The 21950-nt window shown below is 38.2% G+C and overlaps 1 protein-coding gene across 1 annotated transcript in view; it reads right to left on the bottom strand.

Annotated features, from left to right (window-relative positions):
• The window catches only part of VAPA (VAMP associated protein A), a 34090-nt gene that overhangs the window by 6868 nt on the left and 5272 nt on the right, over positions 1–21950 (bottom strand). Inside the window, exons 2-3 of the mRNA XM_027676702.1 lie at positions 4930–5082; positions 1983–2086 (exon numbers count right to left, since the gene is read on the bottom strand). Coding sequence (XP_027532503.1) covers positions 1983–2086; positions 4930–5082 — 257 coding nt within the window. The remainder of the gene's footprint in view (positions 1–1982; positions 2087–4929; positions 5083–21950) is intronic.

Raw genomic sequence — 21950 nt, 5'->3', positions numbered from 1 at the left:
AATAGAGTTACTTAACTTGCCAGACTCATGCAAACATCTGAACAGTTCATAAGCTTGCTCTTAGTACTTGCCTCCTCTACAGCTGGATACTATCCTTACCCTAGCTGCAACTTTCAGACTTGCTTAAGAACTATGCTTTTTGTTCACATTGATTACTGTGAAGTAACAAAAGCCAGAAATGGTTATTCAAATCTGGAAATTAAAGAAAGTAAACTGAATGTAAGGATGGATCCATTAGAGGTTTGTATGGGACAGGGAGGGGACAATGCAGCAGTTTCTTTAACACACAATGAGAAACAAGTACCACCTGAGTCAGTTTGAGAAGTTCTATTATGTCTCAGTAAATGTATTTCTTATATTCCATCTTGGAAGCACCAATTTTAAACAAAAGATTGAAAGACACTTTTTAGCGACTCTATATTTGTTCCATAGTAAATTTCTTTAGTTCTTCATATTTTAGATTTTTAACCACTTCCTCCTTTTACTGCACATTACATAACAATTTGGGCCTAGAGAATTTTTCAAAGCTGTTTATAAAAAACATCTTAAATTCCAATGGTTATCAATATAGTTAAATAACTGAAATATGCTAGAATTTCTCTGCTCAACTGACAATTACCTTTCAAAGCATATGTCATGTAGTTTCCTTAAATCTTTAGGCTCAGAGACTAATCTGAAGTCTGCAGTAATTTTTCTAATAGGTCCTCTACAGTTACCTTGGAACTGTAGGTGTTACAGACTCGAACGTTCAGGTTTTTCATAGCATCCTTCCTATAATTTTTTCTTCTTTTTTTTCCAGTGGCACTAGTTGCACAGTAACGTAGAACTACAATTACCGATTTTCTGCAAGATCTGTTTCTCAGCATTCTACACTTGAACACACTAAGAAAGCAGTTATTTGAAAGGTATTTCTAAAGTTGATTTTTACATCCTCACCAAATAGCTATGCTTCATTTACCACACATAACCAAGAGCTATTACAGCATATTAAGAAAAACTAAACCAGACCAACAAGGAAGACAGATGCTAACTTTCTAGCTACCTATCTCAAAAGCTTCACAAAACCTAAAAGGTTTTCCACTGTTTTCAGTGAAGTGATGCCACAGTACTCTCTCCCTTCATATAAGGGGACAGAGCCTAAACCTGAAAGCTCTAGTGGTCTTCAGTGATTTGTAAAACCTCATCTTTATTCTTTGTTTTCCCTCTCCTTCTCTGCCTTGAGAGAACATCAAATCTATTTGTGTAAACCCAAGCATTCCTTACAACAGTTTATAGAGACAGAAGCATTGTTGACCTCCATCTTAAAATACACACTTACGGGAGTCCATATGCACCCTAAAAGGCTTGTTCTGACAACTGAAGTTCCCAGTGCAGCCAGCCAGTAACGTCAGAAACAGCTGCTCTACTTCTGAAGCAAAAAGCACAAACCTTTTTTCCGGATCAGACCAACCCTGCCTAAGAACTGAATCTACAACACATTCTATTAAAACAGAACGTGTTTTCTATCATTTATGTCCTCTTTAGTCACTTGGTATCTTGTAGAAAGACACATCTTAGTCTTGAAATGCTTTAATTCATTATAATCCCATTCAACATTTCACTAAAATACTTTTCATACCAAATGCACCCATCTCATACGGCTTCAGGCTTGTTGTTCAAATATACTCTTGATTCCTTCAAATACAATCTTTTTATCCCCTTTAAATCAGCTGCATATAAGGTACAACATGTACACATTTCCACACTGAACTGACCTCACCTTAGATTCACTACTATTTCCATTCAATAACTTCACTAGGCAAGTTCTAAGAACTGACCTTGTATTTCATATTAAAAACCCTGAATCACATGAAGTCACCCTTGTTCAGAGAAAACCCAATTCTTCTCCAAAAACAAACTGCAAAAACATGAATCATTTACAGTTAAGCTTAGATTTTTAAGAAAAAAAATTACACAAGTTATTTTACTCCATTTTTACTTACCACTGCCTCCATATCTGTAATATTTGGTGGTGCATAGGTTGTTTGTACCATAAACTTGTGTTTACTCTTCTCATTTGGGTCATAGTCAAAAGGCTGCAGCATTACTGTTCCAAAGAAAAAATAAAGCATAAAACTGTGATTCCTCAGCTAATCCCTGTAGCAACCATGCTATCCACTTTAGATTTGCTCTTCACTGAACAACCACTGAAAGTTAAAATGCAAAGGCAATGTTGAAAATAGAGCAGACATACACTGTAGCAACAGGTACTGAGAGGTCAGAGCCTGGTGTAGCTGACATAATTATTTCTCTAATTACTACAGGTAAAAGACATTTCATATACAAATATGAACAAACAGGTCCCATGAGCGAGACAAAAGAAAAATTACACCTAAATATGTGTCTGTAGGTACACTTGCAACTTGGTCTACCAGAGGATGAGGGCTCAGTGAACTGAAAAGATTAATTATTTGACAGTGTACGCACACTCGTCTTCCACAGAATGGGAATTCCAGTTCAGTATATCTTCATACAAAATTAAAAGAGAAGTTGAAGCGGTCTCAGAAAAATATTAAAACAATTACATGGACTCCTGTACTAGGTATCTGTACCTGTACCTATTTTACAGCAATGAAAAAACTGTAGCAGCAACACTGATATAGCTAGAAAAACACAGAAGCAGAAGGAAGAACGGTAACAAGTAACAGTAATAAGATGTGAAAGAAGAAGAGTAACACGCTATATTATGAAAAGAAAAATCAACAACAAGCAATTGTTGTTAACAAGGTAACAACAAGCAATACATGATGTGATAATAAATAGTAAATTTAGGTATCAAGGTAGAGAAAAACAGGTCTTATCAAATTAGTGGGTTTGGAAAAATGAATACACATGGCTGAAGAAGGTTACTTAGTGATTCACAACTGAATGATAAAAAAATGTCCGTGGACTTCCTTAAAATTACTAAAATCATATCTCCCACAATGAAATTAAAAACTGACTTGGCTCTGAATCAGCACGATGCATTAAACAGGATGAAGACAGCTAACACTATCTCAACATTTGGTTTTGAACATAAGAGTTTCAGCCCACAGTATCCTATAGTTATTTCTCTCTGCACAACAATGTGAGAGAAATCTATTTTTAATTATATGAAAGATGACTCAGCACTGAAAACATTCAGTTGAGAGAATGATGAGATAAAGTGGGTCACTAGAAAAATAATCTGTGGATTTAGTTTACCAAGTGATCCGAAAGAAATTATATGCTTAAAAACAAAAAGATGAAGCTGACCCTTTGGGGAAGAGAACTCAATTCCAAAAAAGCACTGTGGAGTCACTATAACTAAACAACTGCACTTGAAAGCATCTTGGGGTCACTGTAGCTGAATAACTGCATGAGAATCCAGTAATACAGAAATAGGCATATCAAAGATTCCCTGCTATGCAAACTGAAAAGTCGAGCAGTATGACACCGTTTCCCTTTATTGGTGATCCTGAAGCTGAAATATTGTTTACAGCTCCACTACTGACTCATGTAAAAAGCCAAAATATTTAAAGCGTTAAAAGGATGATTTGTAACTATGAAAACACATAGGATGGAATCCTTCAGTCTATTCAAATCCCTGAAAGGAAAGTCCATCAAGATTGTGATCTATGACTACCCATTGGAAAGATCCCGGATACCAGATCAAACAGACAGCTAGGACAAAATGGCTGTAAGTCATAGCTGGAAATAAAGCAGGTTTTTGACTACATCTTAAACCAATTCTCAGTAAAATGATCTTTTATCCACAGGGTGCTGGACCTCTTGCCTGTGATCTCTACAACCTAGCCTACAGGATGTCTACAAGACCATAGCCTATAAACAGGGGATTCCCCTCTCTCCAAGCTGGGTAATATGGCAGGTCCAGAGAAATAAAAAGTTTCTCACCTAATACAGTCATTGGTTTTAGAATCCCCTTTTTCTAGAGATTCTATCTCAAAATCATCAGGAGAATGACCTATGAAAATCATTTGCCAAATCAGAAGACTGATATCTAGTCTTTTCCCATTTTCTTGAGAATGTCCACTCCCACATTATTAAGACCTCATCTTCCGGACTTACAGTCCACTACAGGATTAGACTACTATACATCCAGTTATCAAAATCAGTTATCAAAATTGTCAGTATGAAGTATTTAACCAAACCCACGTGGAGGTTCATGGAAAAAAAAAGATAATATTGCCTGGCTTCAGGGCTACATTCTGCTGAAAAGTACAACTTCTTTTTTTAACCCCCTCACCAAAAAAACCCAAACCAAACCAAAATCCAACCAAAATAAAAATATCACCCACCAGGATAAGGAGAGTGTCTCTATAGTGAAACATACTAGATTTTTCAAATTTAAGGGCTACAAACTGTTCCACATAACCAAACCAACAGAAACTCTTATTTTTTAAAAGCAATTTAATTATTGCCCCTTAGCACAAACTACTGTGATAAATGGAAGAATTATGAAACAATAGAGTTCAGGGACCAATACGACAGTCAAAAAAACTAGCCTACAATTGTACATGAATTTTTTTAAAATGCAATGAACTATGAAATGTTATACTTTAAACACATCAGAGCAGCCAAGCAATGCTCTGCTTCAAGATTCATGAATATAGCAGTCTGAAGCAAAGGTACTGTTAATGTCACTGCCCATTTCCAACTTTCTTTTCTTCCTTTCAGAGAGTCACAGATAAATGTGACAAATGGCAAGTATTTCTATATGGAGCATTTTTTACCGTATCATTGCAGCTCTACATCAGGTTGCCATCACATAATGAAGGGAAACAGTTCTAATTTTAAACTAACTTTTAAAAAAACTGATATCTTCAAATAGTCTTTAAGATCAAGCATTACAGAACTTTTATTAAAGGCCTTAAAAGCATGTAATCTACAACTGCATATATCTGTTTTTACCAGAAACAATTACAGATGATCCTGGGTCAATAATTCCACTGTTGGGCCTCACACAGTATCGGCGAGGTGCTGTGGTCTTCACTTTGAAGCATACTTTTCTATCTGATGGATTTCGTAGTTTAAGATTTGTAGTTACTACATCTGTAAAGGGACCTGAAAAAAAAAAGGTGGTTCTTTTTTAAATATACATGTATCTCTGGAAAAGAAATCTGTTTATACAGTACAAGTAACTCTTAAAATATAACTTGAAGCCAACAAACTTCTAAAAGCAGGTTAAATCATGCATCTGTTAGGCACATACACTGTGTTACATGCGAAGCATGCTCTATCACCTTAGTTATAACAATGTTCATGACAGCAATGAACAAGCAATTCTTAAATAGTATGACAGACTCAAGCTGCTGACGCAAGAAATTTATATATATGCTAATTTTACCAAACCATTCTTAACATTTGGAATACCTAGAAGGTAATGGTCATATGCAAAAGTAAATTTTTCTGAATTTTTCTTTAGGAGTAGAAGCAACACGTCCTTTGGAACTCTTTCAACTGTTTAAAGAAAGAAAACCAATACTGAAATATAATAACTGCTTTTGAGATTTCAACTTCTGTAGGCTTCTGAGCTCCTATAAAGTTGACAGAACGAGGCATCAACCTCATCTTGTAAACTCAAAATAAGCAAGAGAGTTGATACTCTGCTTACGAATATATTCTAACTGATCCATAAAAAAGCAAGTTGTAGTTGCTGTATTTACGTATTCAGTGCAGTGTACTCTCTAAATTGAGTTTATGTTAAACCAGCAGGATAGGAATTCCCTCCAAGACTGGATGGAACAAGAGGCATCATTTCAATGTCAAGCTGCAAAAGCACATCTTCCAACAGGGATCACCTCCATGCAATGCCATTCAGTAATAGCACAAAAAGTAAGGTTCACAGCATTCTGAGCTGTGTTAATCTCCCTTATGCTCGTGTCATCTGAAGGCAAGACTGCACAGGCTCTAGAAGAATGTACCTTAGAAAATGGTATTTCATATGAACATGAAATATATTGAAAAATATTTCATGTGTACATTAACTTTTGAGAACCTTCTTTACAGTTGTTTAAAATTACACACTAAATTACTACAAAATAATTTTCATCAGTATTGAAAACATTACAACTTTTCTATTAAAAAACTACAAAGAAAGCAACCTTTAGAATAAATTCAATGAAAAATATATGTGATATGAATAAGTGCTAACGTACAACAAAACCACTAATTGCATGTTTTCCACAGAAGTCAACATCTTATTCCACAGAGGTGTCTGCACTACTCCAAAGGAAATAGCTCTGGCTACTATCAAAGATGTTACTACACTAGAGGGCTCACTGATGTCTTTGTTTCTATACCTCATTCCAAATCCTTGATTTTGAGAGAGTGATAAACAGATGCTTAACACAAAACACCAAGATGCAAATCAATAAAGAACTAAAAAGATAATTACTGAGAACCAGAATACTGAGATGTAGATGAAGATACATGTGAGCTAGGTTTAAATTCAATGAGGCTCTTTTGAGAAAATAGGAATTGGTATTACTTGTCTGAAACTTCATTTTAATCTGACTTTATATGGTGGATGAAAAAACCCTCTCAGTCCAAGCAAATTTGACACAGCCTCCAAGAGGAAGATCTACAAAACTACTTCAAAGTTTTCTGCCACTTGTGTCTCGATGGTTCTTGAAGGATCCAGTTGCCTTTACTTACAGAGTGTGACTTAAAACAGCTCCCATCACCCACACCGCAAGCTGAACTAAAATCAGGCTGCTGAATATTCTAAATCTAAGATTGGTGATACACTCATAAAACACCAAACATTTATGTTTTTCAAGCTACACACACATTTTTGAGGAAGTTATTTTGGGAGTTTCACTAACAGCCACCTGGGCTATTAGCCATCTAATAACCACTGCTCTTGCAGTGCCTAGAGGCAAAGAGCACCTTGAATATGGCTTTCAGTGATGCAGGTTGCTTTTTTTTAATTGCAACTCTAGGCAACCTGAGGAGCTCTGCTTCTCAATCTTCACAACTACTTCTACTAAGGATATTTTGCACAAAAGAAAAAAAGGCACAGTTCAAAGGCTCATTTTGAAAGGCACAGTCATCGAGAAAAGAAGCTATACTATTCAAAAACAGCTTGTTTCAAGACAAAGCAGCTATGAATTTATAAACTGATGATAAACTGGTTTTTAAGCCAAAATAAAAGATGTTATGTTTCTTTTGAGACATGAAAGGTCTCCTCATGCCTGCTTTTTTAAAGTGTGTAATAATAAGACAGGATTCAAAATACTCTTCAGATTATTCTGATATTTACTGTCAGCTTTAACATCTCAGATAATTAGAAGAAATCTGCTTAACATCTCAGATAATTAGAAGAAATCTGCTTTTCTTCCCCAGGTACATGAATTCAGTGGCCTCCTTTGCATTTCCTGGATACTTCACAAAAAAAAAGCTTTTAGCTCAGGGACATTTTTTAGCATCAGACATCTCTTTCAGAGGGGACTGAAATCTCTTCCAAGGTCTAGAGAACCCTTCTGACAGCTTTACCTTTCACCTGCTTTCTAAAAGCTTTAATGAAAAAAGCTGTTTAAAGTCTCTCAAGACCTCAACCATCAGATTTAATCAATAGGTGGTAACAAACTGCTGCACAAAAGGAAAAGATGACTGAATTTTGCTGTTCCTGCAGAACCCAGCTGTTTTGGTAGTTTAGTGGCATATCGACAGTGCGAATCGAAGCATGGACAGGTGGGAGCAGAAGGATGGTAAATTAGGAAAAAAAAAAATCTATTACCATTCAGAGGAACCACACAATCTAAATCAGCATGACATATCCTTCAAAAAAGAAACTGTGCAACACCTGAAGAGGATTCTGGAGTTCACAGTCACACAAACATAAATACCACTACCTCTAGGGGAGCGGGGAAATAAAGTACAAACTGGAACTAACAGCCTAAGTGCAAAACCCTTATTCATGACCATTGCTAGAGAAAAAAAAAGGGGCAGGATGGGGAGAGAACCAGGAAGAAGAAATGTTTTGGATCACACCACACAGACTGCATCTAAACAAGGAAAAGAACAGGAGAAATGGATAGACATTCTGCACATACACCAAAATGGACAAATGTATGCCCACTTCATCTCAGAAAACATTCAGCTATACTAGGACAGCATTATAATCTCAAAAATAGCATCCCACCTGCTGCTTGCATGACACCTGGTCCAAAGTACGTTTTTATTTAAGCACTTAACCTCAGACAGGCTCATGTCTAACTGTACACACCATACAAAAGCTTAAGACTTTCCTCTATCCTGTATTTGTACAACTTAATACAACAGACCTCTGGATCCACAACTAGGGTTTTTAGAAGCTGCGGTAATTCAACTAACCAAATCCTCAAGCTATACAGATGATAAACTATGATGTCTAATGATAGGAGATCATTGCTTTATAAACCTGTAATTTCAATCTAACAACCTCTGGCAGTTACAGTTACTTTAAAAGGGACAGGGAGTTCAGCAACTTCCTTAGTAGTGTAAATTCAAGACACCAATTACATCATCTTCCTGGAATAAAAATTGTGAGAGTGCCAGGTTATTCCAACCATTTTGAATAGAGCAGTGACAATCCATGCCACAAGTTTTCCTGTCGTCTTGACTTACAAAGGAATGAGAGACAACTGCCTAATCACACTCAGAAATACTGGACATCTCCAAAAACATTATGTGCTGAATTTCTACTTCAGCAATCTTGCAGTGCAGTTACCGCAACATTACTGCCAGGGTTGCCTCTGGCAACTACACATCTTGGACTACAGCAACTAGTGGGCAGGAAGAAATGCCACAGATTCTGCAGAGCCAGTTTCCACTGCTGAAACACAGCGCCAAGCTTCCCAGATTGCCACAAACTTGCCAGTTATGCTGCAGTAAAACCAAAATACTACATATTACTGGATAGGTAGGACCTATACAGAGATCTGTTTAATCAACAGTGTCGTTTTCTCTTCAAATTAACATGTCCACTGTTTCCAAAACTCATCCTTCTACCACCTGAGATGGTCAAACATCAGGGGGAAAATGATGTGAATATGCCTTTCTAGAGTAGGAAGGAAGACCTTAGACAAACCTCCTTAGGCTGTGGTCCCCTTGGGTAAGGTGAGAGACCAATGTCAGTATCTCTAGTTGTGGGCACTACAGAGCAAACAAAGCACTTCTGAGAACCAGGCACGTTTAGTTAGCAAGAAGTTCCATTTAAAATTAGCAAGGCTTTCATAATGTACACACAGCCTGTCTTAAAATATCACCTCTACCTAAAATTGGATAAGAAGAAATCATAATTTTATTAAATTACATAAAATCTTTTATAATTAGAAGGCAGATCACTTGTATAGAGTTGCACAAAAATGAGCATGCATTATTAAACAAAATCAACATCACTTTACAAAACAGCTTAAGTGTTAAGCATATTGCCCTCTTCAATTTAAGACATTGAACTGTAGCTGTTACAAAAGCCAACACCTAAGCTGACTGCCAGAAAGCACTCTATTTTATGCACTGAATTAAAGTTTATTTAAGCTGTAAACTGGCACAGTAAAGTGATATATTCAGCCACATCTAAAAACAATATAAGTACACATAAAAAAGTACACAGACTGGCAAAAGGAATCCAAACTCCTTAAAATGTGTAAGGTACGGTATTAACTTAAATTGGGATTATATGCTTTAAGTGGAATGCTGTTTTTTCACAACTGCTGCATCACCTTTGAAATCGCAAGAGCCCTTGAAATATACAGAACACTTCAAGGCACCTTTACCAAAACAAACTTCAGGCAAGGTAGTTTTCTTTCAGTGCACAATAAAGTCAGGCTGGGCAGACAAAGAAACATCATTTTACTGCATTTGACAGTTTGAGCCCTAATGAATGAGAAATGAGTTCAAGTAAGCAGGATAAAAACTAGCAGTACTATCGTAAATCCAAAAAGACAAATTTTGAGAACAAGTTAACTGACTTTTAGAAGAGACTTGGTAAGAACAGAGTAAGGTCTCCATCAGCTCGCTCTGCCGAAATCAAAAGTAACAATGGAATAAAGAAAAGTTAAATTAACATGGCCCCATGTAATCTATATTTGTATATAGTACATTTGTATGATGTAATAAGGAATTTTTTAATTAGGCCAAAATTTAATTGTTTTTCTTTTCTATTATTTGACATAGCAATCACAGAATGATTGAGATTGGAAGGGACCTCTGGAGGTCATCTGGGCCCTACTCAAGCAGGGACACCCAGAGCCAGTTGCCCAGAACCATGTCCAGGAGGCTTTTGAATATCTCCAAGGACAGAGACTCCACAGTCTCCCTGGACAACCTGTGCCAGTGCTCGGTCAACATCACAGTAAAAAAGTGTTTTCTGATGTTCAGAGGTAACCTCCTGTGTTTCAGGTTGTGCCCATTGCCTCTGGTCCCATCACTGGGTACCACTGAAAAGAGCCTGGCACTGTCCCCTTTGCACCTTCTCCTCAGGTATTTCTCAATAAGATCCTCCCCAGCCTTCACTTTTCCAGGCAGAGCAGTCCCAGCTCTCTCAGCCTTTCCTCACAGGAGAGATGTTCAAGTCCATCATCTTTGTGGCCCTTCGCTGCACTCTCTTCAGTATGTCCAATGTCTCTGTTGTAGTAGGGAGCCCAGAAATGGACCCATCACTCCAGCTGTGGCCTCACCAGTGCTGAGCAGAGGGGAAGGATCACCTCCCCCAACCTGCTGGCAACACTCCTAATGCAGCCCAGGATACCATGGTCTTCTTTGCAGCAAAGGGCACATCACTAGTTCACCATCAACTCAGTGTCCACCAAGACTCCCAGGGCCTTTTCTGCAAAGCTGCTTCTCCAGCTGGTCAAATCCCAGCCTGCACTGGTGCCCGGGGATTGCTCCTTCCCAGTTGCAGGACTTTGCACTTCTTTTTGAACTTCAAAAGGTTCCTGTTAGCCTGTTTCTCCATCCGCCAGCTCCCTCAGCACTTGTGCGTGCATTCCATCAAGGTCCATGGACTTATTAGGTCCAGTTTATTTAGGCATTCCTTGACCTGATCATCTTCCACCAAAGGTACTGAAGGAAAGACATCTAAAAATGAGAAATATTTGTGTTCTGTGGCGAGTCAAAACTACCTTGACTATCAGATAAGAAAACTAATCTTAAAATATACACAAAGCACTTAACTGCTTAAAATTTTATTTTATAGGCTTTCTGAAAAAAGTATAGATGACACAGTCGACACAAAAGAAATTGAGTAGAATGTTATTTCCATAAATTAGTTTAAAGAAATTCATATTCAGACTTCTGTGAATAAAACCTGAAGAGAACACATAACATGCATTGCCAATGAACATAAATAACTCCTTCCTCTTGAAATACCAAAACCATGACCATCTAAATACCTTCTCCAACTGGAAGAAAAATCCCAACTCTAACAAATCACGTACATTAAAATTATTCATGGTCTATGAAGCATAATGGCTTAGGTTTCATGGATTAATACTTCAACATGGGTCTGAATGATCAGAAATAATCAGTGTATGAGGTGCAAGATTAATAATACCTACAAATAACCATAGCTTTCAGGAAGATATTCATACATTAGAACAGTATTACAGAATCTTTAATTTCTTATTCTACCCTGGCACTTGAGAAACAGTTTTATCATCAACTTGCATGTAACATTTAGAATGCAAAAGGGGCTTTATAGGAAAGCTGACACACCTCAATGTCCACAATTCCTGAAGGCTGATTCTAGGCTAGCACTGTTTACCAGGGGTAACATCAGATTTTATCTGAACTCCCCACAATGACATGCTGTCAGCATCCATGCTGATGCTGTGTCTATCAGAGATTTTTCTTTCTAAAAAATGCTGAGACAATGCCCATTTTTGAATCCTAAAATAGAGCATCTTCCTCTATCAAAGGGGCAGAGGCTCCATACAGCTACACAGCTTATTAGAGGTGCTTGTGCAGATGCTGGCAGAATGCTTTACTGGAAGCTGATATAAGAGAAATGGGAGCTGAAACCTTCTGCTTGCCATTTGGACAGAGAAATTACAAAAATACAATACAGTGGCATTTCAAAGCAGAAAAAATAATTATTTTCCTTACACTTTCTTTCTGGATCAAAACTTATTCATTCCAGCTTGTTACCGAAATGTTGTTAGTAGCCAATAAACCACAGCAAAAATGCAATAAGCATCTATCTCAAGGGTAAAGTACAGCCACATATCATTATCAGGGAATTCTGGTAAAAAGAACATTATCTACTTTATATATTAGATAAAATACAGACTAAATGGAGATTGTCCTGCATTTAAATATGAACAATGGTTTCTTTAGCCTTAAGAACAAAACACCAGATTTAATAAGATGGTATAACATGGAATAACTTCATCCAAAGATATTACTGCTGGTACTAAGCTTAAGCTTTAAAATCTAGCAGTCTAGGCCCAATTTAGTCATAAATGTCTATTCTTCATATTTTTCCAATTGAAAGAGTACCATTACTAAAGAAATGTCATGGTACTAACATCAAAGGCATGTTTGTTACTTAAACTTAACCTCCATAATATGGTGAATTCTTTACTTGCTATTTATTTTTATCTGGTTACATTGTTATTTCTGCCACACCTTAAGAGCCTACTTAAACTGGTAGCTCTTAATTCTACTAGGATAAAGTCTTCCTAGATTTTTGAAAGCCAAGTACAAGCACATCCTACAGTCACTCAGGAAAACAAACACCTGCTTCAAATAAAAGTTACATTTAGTCAGTCTTGTTGATCAGACACGACCACAAACTCCATTCCCTTACCAACTTCAGGACAGAGTACTGAGCTGAGCTAAAGCAGCCATACTTCCCAGGATCAGTCAGCTCACTTCTACAGAAACAGCTCGAGTTTCAACTTGAGGTGTAACTTGGAACATGTCTAACAGATGGCCAGTGGACATTCAAATTAAAAACCACTTTTTACTTTCATTGGTCTACTACACTTAGTGGCCACACTAGCATCATAGTGTTAATATGTTAAACATGTAAATCAACATCATGCCCCATGAACTATAATTACTAAGTTTACTTCACATATGGAGCAGTTACTCCTACATATATGATTTTTAAATTCACAAACATCCCTTTTTCCAAAGACAAGACATTAAACACATATCACAGTCAAGCTATTCTAATGTCTTGGAACATAGCATGACATACCTGCTCTAGCTCAAGTACATAATTAGGTACCACTGCTGTCCTACCAAACTTTCAAGAACATTGTGAAGTCATGACCTAGGAGAAGCCTTCTGAAGTCCACATGAAACTAAATATTTTGTAAGATGGTATCTGATGAATTTAAAACTATTTCTGCCCATACGATTTTCAGAAGGTTAGTTCAGACTGACATGATTCAGATTTGAAATTCAACTAGTTTCTAATGATCTAAATACAGTCATAGCCACTTGAAGCCAATTCATTTTTATACCAATCCTATCCTTTAGCCTACAGAGATTTTCTTTTCCCCAGTGCTTACCTCTTCTGATATATTTATAGACAGCAATCAGACTCCCTCTCAATCTTCATTTTGCTAAGATTAACAAGCCAAAGCTATTCTACTTCACTTATGTTAAAAGTTTTCTTTGCACCATTCCAATTCGGGTTCATTTTATGTGACTAGGTGTTGCCAGAGATGCAATCAGATAAAGCTTCATCAATGCCACAAACCTTGACATTAATACTTCCCTCACTACAAAATTACAGTCTCACATTTGTCCCATTTCATGACTTGTTACACTCACAATAAACCTATGATTAAGTCCTAGTCTCTAGTCTTACTCCTTTTTCATCACTTCTATGCAAAATGTTCTATTATTAGCACACATCAAATGCACATTTTCTTTTTGCGTTCATCACAGCTCCTAACTCTGCATTACCAATGAGCTCTACCACCACAGTCCCACCCACATCAAGGTCATTAATGAAAATACTAAACCGAGTTCAAACACAACACTGGTCCATCATTTAGAAAGGTCCTAATACGCTTCCAACAGCCCAACTGCTGTGCTGCAACTTATTTTATAGCTTGCCCCTTCTCCATCTTATGTTTTCCCACTAAGCTTTTTTACACGCAACTTAACTAGTACTTTTGCAGATACCTCTGTATCAAATAATCAGTATTTATATCATGGAACAGACCCTCCTGGAAGATATGTCAAAATGTAGGGAAGACAGGGAATTAGAGACAGCCAACATGGATTTATCATGGGCAAATCATGCCTGACTAATCTAGTGGCCTTCCATGGTGGACACATCAATGGACAAGGGAATAGCTACAGATGTCACCTACCTGGACATCCGTATGGTCTTTGATACAGTCCCCCATAACATTCTTACCTCTAAATTGGGAAGCCACAGGTTAGATGGACAAGGAACTGTCTGGGTGGTCATGTCCAAAGACTTCCAGTCAATGCCTGAACGTGCAAATGAAAACGAGTAACGAGTGGTATCCCTCAGGGATGCATACTGGGACCAATACTATTCAGTACTTTATCATTATATCACTATATAATGACATATCATTCACTGACAGTGGGATCGAGTGCACTCTCAGCAGGTTTGCAGGTGACATCGAGTGCTGCAGTTGATTCACTTGAGGGAAGGGATGCCATCCAGAAGGACCTTGGTGGGCTTGTAGGGTAGGCCCATGGGAACCTCATGAGGTTCAACAAGGCCAAGTACAAGGTCCTGCACCTCGATCAGGGCAATCTCCAATTTCAGTATAGACTGGGAGACAAATGGACTGATAGCAGCCCCGCAGAGAAGGATTTGGGCATACTAGAGGATATGAGCTGGCCCCGTGCACTTGCAGCCTACAAATGTACCCTGGGCTGCATGAATAGATGCAGGGCCAGCCGGTAGAGGGAGATGATTTTTCCCCTCTCCTCCCTTCTCATGAGACCCCACTTGGAGTACCTCATACAGCTCTGAGACCTCCAGTACAAGACAGACATGGAACTATTGGGTGTGGAACCAGAGGAGGGCCACAAAGATGGTCAGAGGACTGGAGTACCTCTGTTATGACAAAAGGCTAAGACAGTTGGGGTTGTTCAGCCTGGAGAACTCCTTGGGGAGACCTTACAACAGCCTTCCAGTACCTAAAGGAGGCTACAAATGAGCTGGAATGGGACTTTTTACAAGGGCATGTTGCGACAGGGCAAACGGTAATGGCTTTAAACTGAAAGAGAGTAAATCTAGATTGGATATTGGGAAGAAAGTCTTCACTATGAGTGGTGAGGCTCTGGAAGACGTTCCCAGAGGAGCTGCAGATGCCCCATCCACAAAGTGTTCAAGGCCAGGCTGCATAGTGCCCTGAGCAAACTGATGGCAGTGACGGACATCGAGGGGAGCTGGACTAAATGATCTTTAAAGATCCCTTCCAACCCAAACCATTCTATGATACTATGAAATAATGTGATGGCATCCAGTAAATCCGGAGGTAAACCAGGTTTTGTTCAGGAGATGCATAGAGAAGAGATGAAGATAACAGAGACACAGATAGAGGAGAAGGTCTTAGATCAGACTGCCACATTCTACCTGGGACACTCATGTTGCATTTTATTCCACGTTCCATTCACCTCCTGGGGACCCCTGGTGGTCTAGAGGTTAGGATGTGGCGCTCTCACCGCCATGGCCCAGGTTCGATTCCCAGTCAGGGACACTCCCCCGGGCAGATGGAGCTCGTCAGCCCTGTAAGGCCATCCATCTATGAGAAGGTCACTCTAAACAAACCTACGTCCTGAGGACCTCACTGCCATTGTCCAAGCTTGCTTGGCCCCGGTAGATGAACCTTAGGATTAAAGGGTGGGCTCAGTTCAGCGCACGCTGTGTCTCACCTAAAAAATCCATTGCGCAGGCTGGAAAGGTAAAAGACCTTTCCCAAAATCTTCGTTCGCGAAGACTGGCCATACCATTTACCTCCATGTTTTTAACTATTCTATCCTGTAAGGTTCTACATACTATTGAGGTCAGATCAATTCTAGCATTTAAGTGTCAGATTAAGATTCTACGTCAAGTAAGACCACATTTTGAGAAACAAAGGAGGGAAAAATTCTGATTTGACTATATTTTTCTTTTTTTTCTTTTTATTTTCTTCCTTATTCATGTTATTAAACACATGAAGTCCTACATCAGGATAGTATTCCTCATAAGTGAAACTGAACAGAAAAAATTTAATTTACATAATCATTTATTTCTAAAGACTTTCAAATCATAAAATGAAATATGACATTTACATTGCCAAATAATTCACAATTGCCATGAATTAACTGTATAAAATACCAAACAACACTAAAAGGCAAGACAAGCTACAGGCCAAGATCACTATGCACCAGATAAAGTCTTACTTCCTCAAGAAAAACAAAGTTACTAAAATTCTAACTCATGTTTCTGCATTTTTATTTTCAACAACAGCACATCAGAAACTTTCTTAGTAGAGTCATTTTGCTGAATTTTTTTTCAATGAAATCAGCTTACACTTACTTATTGGGCTCATCTGACAATACAAGCCTTGTAAACTGATAACTGCCAAAAAATGTAATACTTATCTAATTACTCAGGGTGTTTTTTTCCCACTTTAAATGCAACAAGTTCTCTTCAGGAGTCTTTTCCTACTTAAATTCATGGCTTGTAAGAGGAGCATGTAATAACCCTTTAATGATGGTCACAAAGGTTTGGTTAACAAACATCTCCCATAGACAAAGTTGGTCAGAAAGTAAAACGTTCACAAACCACAGTCAAGCCAAAAACAGGAACAATTTATAACACCACACTGGACAGTCAGTGCACTAAATATTCAGATCTATTAAATGATGCATAAAACAGCTCCTCTCAATCATCATAAGTTTCTGCTTCTCAACCTGGCCTTGAACAAACATACAATGTTCATGCATAACACAGTATTTTTTAATACTATTAATAATTATGTCTTACAGTGATCCAGAACACTTGCTAAGGCTATCACCAAGCAGCATGAGTAGGCACTTTATACTAAATACAATGTAAAGGTGAAGCTTTTATACCAATAATCAATAATTGGTACACATTAGAAGTACAAGATGGTGAGATTTGGATTGTGTTTCGCTGTTTAGTGAAGCAATGGCAATATTAACTAAAACAACATTCTATAAATTGCAGGTAAAGGATAAAACTTCCAAATCCTCACTACTGTATACCCCTATTATCACAGGAAATTTTTCCATTATTGAATCTTAAAACAAATAACAAACTAGTTCTGCCAAAATATAATCTAACACCTATAATACACCCGACTTCATAGATCAATAGAACTCCCTTTTTACAAGACAGTTTTAAATGTGGTCTAACACAATGGTAGAGACAACTGTATTAACATAATACCACCTCATAAGCAACACCAGGTAAAAAACATTATCTTCCTTTCTCTTCCTCAACACATTCCCACAAATCACTTTGTGCTTCAATTTTCATTAATACATATAATTTAAGAAATGAAGATACTAAGAAATATTACAGTTGAGCCATGAAACAATGGATAGAAGTACAGATATATAAGAAGAGCAAACAATACGAGGAATCACTCTTGGATTTAAAAGAAAAAAAAAAAGTCAAATACTACATGTTGAATACTGAGTTATTCTATGGGATGTTCAATCTTCGCCACTACGCAACACTCAGTCAGCAAAAATAATAACTCATATGGAATCATTTCAAAGTATCAGAAAGCCACAACTATATTAGTAATCACTTACAACCAGTTTTTCCCCTCTGCACTCCCACTGTTTAGTCTCAAAAATTCTCTTGAATGAAGATATCAGAATCACCTTTTTTTCAACCTATCTTAGAAAACAGGGACATCACAAATTTACTGACACTTTGAAGAGAGTGAAAACAGGCATAAAATCTGACATAATCAAGACACACAAGAAAACCAGTAAGATCACATTTGAGGACTTCAAACTCTGCCTACACTAAAAGGCATCCTAGGCCAATTCTGGCAACAGACCTTGAGGGCAGGGGATGCATTTAACATTGAGCTATTTTTGCCTTTAAATTCCACCTTCTCGATTTGCAGCACTGCATAGCCTGTGGCTTTCAATGTTACCAATAGCAGTGTAATGATTACAAAATAACCTACAGCAATATTTCTGTATTATTTAAAAGGTTGTTGAAATCTGCATTTCAGAATAAGCCATAACACTTAAGTGCTCCCTACCTCACATGAGAAGTCATTTGAACATATACCAGCTGATAGTTGATTTTAAACACTAACAATTCTAGATTATGAGTCAGATTAATAATCAGAAATTAAATATCCCCTGTTACACTGATCTCTTCTAGTAACTCAAACCATCAAAAGGAAAATTTACTACACAGACACACTTGAAATTTTATTTTAGTCTGTTAAAGGAAGTGTGTCTTATTATTTTGTGTTGTTTACAAAGGTAACATAACTGGATTTCACACACTTGTAAGCAAGAACTTTAATAAAGGATATCAATTTAGAATATTCAGACATTTTTGTGATGTCTGACAATTGCTAGTCAGACACCTTTGAATCACATGAAATTCAAATTCTGAACACTGTCTACTAATCTTCCAAAGCTCATCAAATCAACTAATGTTGATTTTCAATTAGGTGTTGCAGAAACATATCTTATGACTGATTTAAAGATTTGGCAAAGCTTTTTAAAGGTTTTTTTAAAAAGGACCATCATCCAATACCAACTTAAATACATCTTACTCAAAATTGCAAAACCGGCTTCTTCGACTTAAGGAAGACTGAGTTTCCATAAAAATGCTACAAATCTTTGAACTCAAAGCTTCAAATGCTGCTATTAAACTCCATGACTGTTTTAAAGAAGTGTTAAAAAAACATATTTACTCACAAGGAACCAACTCCAGATTACCATAATCTCTGCTAAACTAGAGGTACAGACAACGATTATACGCATGAGACACATAGACACCAGTAAGAAGCAGATGTTCCACCTTCCAAATAAGATGCCTTTAAGTGTCTCACGCTTCAATTCTTCCCATCCGTGTCCTAAACAAACTCACCCACCTTCAGATTTGAGAAGCTAAACAAAATACATCAGAATACAGAAGAAAGCCAACCCACAGGAGCAATATGGCTGAAGACCTGGGCACAAGTATCACAAAGCAAATTCTCTAATGGTCCATACTGAGTATCTGAAAACGATATTATGCAGTGTATCAACTGCCTCCTGGTTTCATCACTTTTATGTAAAATTTTTCCCATTGTCACATTTGCACAACACTATCAAAAGTACTTATTTCGTCTGTCATTTTCCTTAGATATTCCTGATAGTTTCAGAAACAAAAAAACCCCTAGTCACAGGGACAGAGGGAACCATGACCCAAAACACTATTAAATTTCTAGGACTACAAAGCACTATAAAAACAGGATTCTAATCTTTTGGACACCAGGGGAAATATGTAATGTGTTAGCCACCACAGGTCGTGTTCTTTAGACCTCCCCTTGAGTCATGCTGAACAAAATTCAAGGAGAAATGTATTACAGAGCTTATTTTTGCCGATTGAGTAAATTAGGTTATATCAATATAAAAAAAAAGCAGTTTCATCAGGTAACAATTAATTTAAAGCCTTGTTAACAACTCCTTAAGATAAGTCCTATGTGCTTTTTAATTTAAATTGTTGTTTGCGTAGGGGCATACTATCACGTTTCACTGTTACCCTAAAGGTCAGCAATCCATTAGAAGTTCCTGAAGCAAGAAAACCAACAAAACTATTTGTCCAATCCAAATGTTTAAACTGAATCTCTGTTACACACCCATCAACAGTATTAAGTCAATAATAATAATGGATGATTGTACCAATAAAATAACTTTGAATAACCAGCTGCACTGAAAAAATGTACACTTTTATTCTTTCAACAAAGTTGCATGCTTTTCCTACGCTAAGCTACATTTATTCCAAGTCATACATTCTCTTACAAACCAATTACTTTTTTAAAGGTAACACTGAGAATTCCCTTCTGCCAATATTGTATTCTTCAATGTAGTACCTAAAACTCAATTCGTTTGTGGCCCACAAACCTTTTTAAACACCTCCAAATAATAAGCAGTTAGAAAATACTTATTGAGTGTGCACTCAATGCTCTCTCAGTTGATAGCACTTTGTATAGTATATATTACTGAAATTGTATAGCCATAGAAAGTGCTTTCCATGGAGTATTAAGACTGCAGTCTCATTACGCTTCAGATTTTGTTTTTGCTTAGTCTGCTCTATAGAATTTTTCCTAATATATGCATTAACCTGAAACTAAAGTTTATGCCTAAAGAATACACATTTCATGCTCCAAGTACATAAACACACAGCACAATAAAGATCACTGACTGACAACAGCTTCATACTGACAGAATTTCTAATCTAGTATTTATTCTATCAACACACTGTTTCATATCACACAAATACAGCTTAGTTCCAGCTCAAAGAGAGCTCAACATATGAAAGATTCCAATTAGACACAGTAGTTTTTTAATTAAAAAAAAAAATCACACATTTTCCTCCAACCTATTCTTGCAGTAAGAACTTAGCATATTGAATTGTGAGTGCAGTCAGACCTGGCAGCATTCTAACAATGTGTAACCAAAGTGAAAAAGACAAGTTCCTGCTATGGTTTTGACTCTGTGTATGAACGTGTGATTTAAAAAATTTGAAATTGAAGCTATGAAGAAATTAATATGGGTGATCAGACAGATTCTGAGTTTTGATTTGATGGATCAATAAAACAAGCATAGCTTGTTAAATTCGTCCAAATGCTAGGCCAGCCAAAAGTACTTGGAGGGAATACAGGGTTCTTTTCTAATATGAACATTCATTTGTTCTAGTTGTCCATTTGAAGATTTTTACAACATCATAAATTCCACTCTATCCCTTGAAAATAATGAAAAATGAGTCTACTAAAAGTGGAAAATAGAAGCATGTATAGCATTAGGCATGTACATGTCCTGACACTAGTCACAACATTTAAAAATGTAAGTTCACATAACATTAACTGCTTTAAAAAAATAAACTGGCATTGTGGATTCTAAATCTGAAACGTTTTTAGATTTTTCTCAATGCCCCTTATAGGTAGAGGATATAATCACAAGATACTACGAGGAACTACAGGTTCTATCGCGCTGTTATTTATGCCCTTACCGTCCAAGGGTCACTCATTTTTGATAGTTGTGAAAGGGAAGGCTCTATCTAACTGAAGAGGACAGAAAACCCCCCTCGACAAGGCAGCAGCACCAACCGGGACCTATTTTGACAGCAGCGCGTCACGCCGGTCACAGCCATGCGGTCGGCACGCAGCACACATAAAACTTCCGAAACGCACGCATTTCTTCTCCCTCGTTCCCAAGGAAGAGGCGAGCTCTCTGTTTACGTTCCGATAACCTGCCTGAGCCATGACAGCTCTGGCGAAAGGGCGGGGATCGCTTTGCCGGGCCGGGATGCGCCGGGGCGAGGGTGCGGGGAGCGATGGTGCAGAGCCGCGCCAGCCCCGCGGGGGCACCGGGGCTCCAGCGCGCCAGAAAGGGAAAGTGGGACAAGGCCGGACGCTAGGGCAGCCTCGCGAAGCCTGGAACCCCGCAAGGCTTCCACCGCCCGCTCCGGGGCCTCTCCCGCCCGCCGCTGCCAGAGGGAGCCCGCACCGCCAGCGACCGGGGAGCGACACCGCCGTCGCCGGGAGCCGCTGCCGCAGGGCCGGGCCTGCGAGCGGAGCGGTGACACGGCGGCGGGGGGGTGGGGGGCCGGGCGGGGGCCGGGGGCCGGGCGGGGGCCGGGGCAGCACGGGGAGCGGGCGGCCGGTCCCACCCGGCACGGCGGATACCCGCGGGATCCCAAGATGGCGGCGGCCGATCCCGCTCGCCGGCTCGGCGGCGCCCCCCATCCC

The sequence above is a fragment of the Neopelma chrysocephalum genome, unplaced genomic scaffold, assembly GCF_003984885.1.
Source record: "Neopelma chrysocephalum unplaced genomic scaffold, ASM398488v2 Primary Assembly neopelma1_22, whole genome shotgun sequence".
Taxonomy (NCBI): Eukaryota; Metazoa; Chordata; class Aves; order Passeriformes; family Pipridae; genus Neopelma; species Neopelma chrysocephalum.
This window is presented reverse-complemented; position numbering and strand designations above follow the sequence as displayed.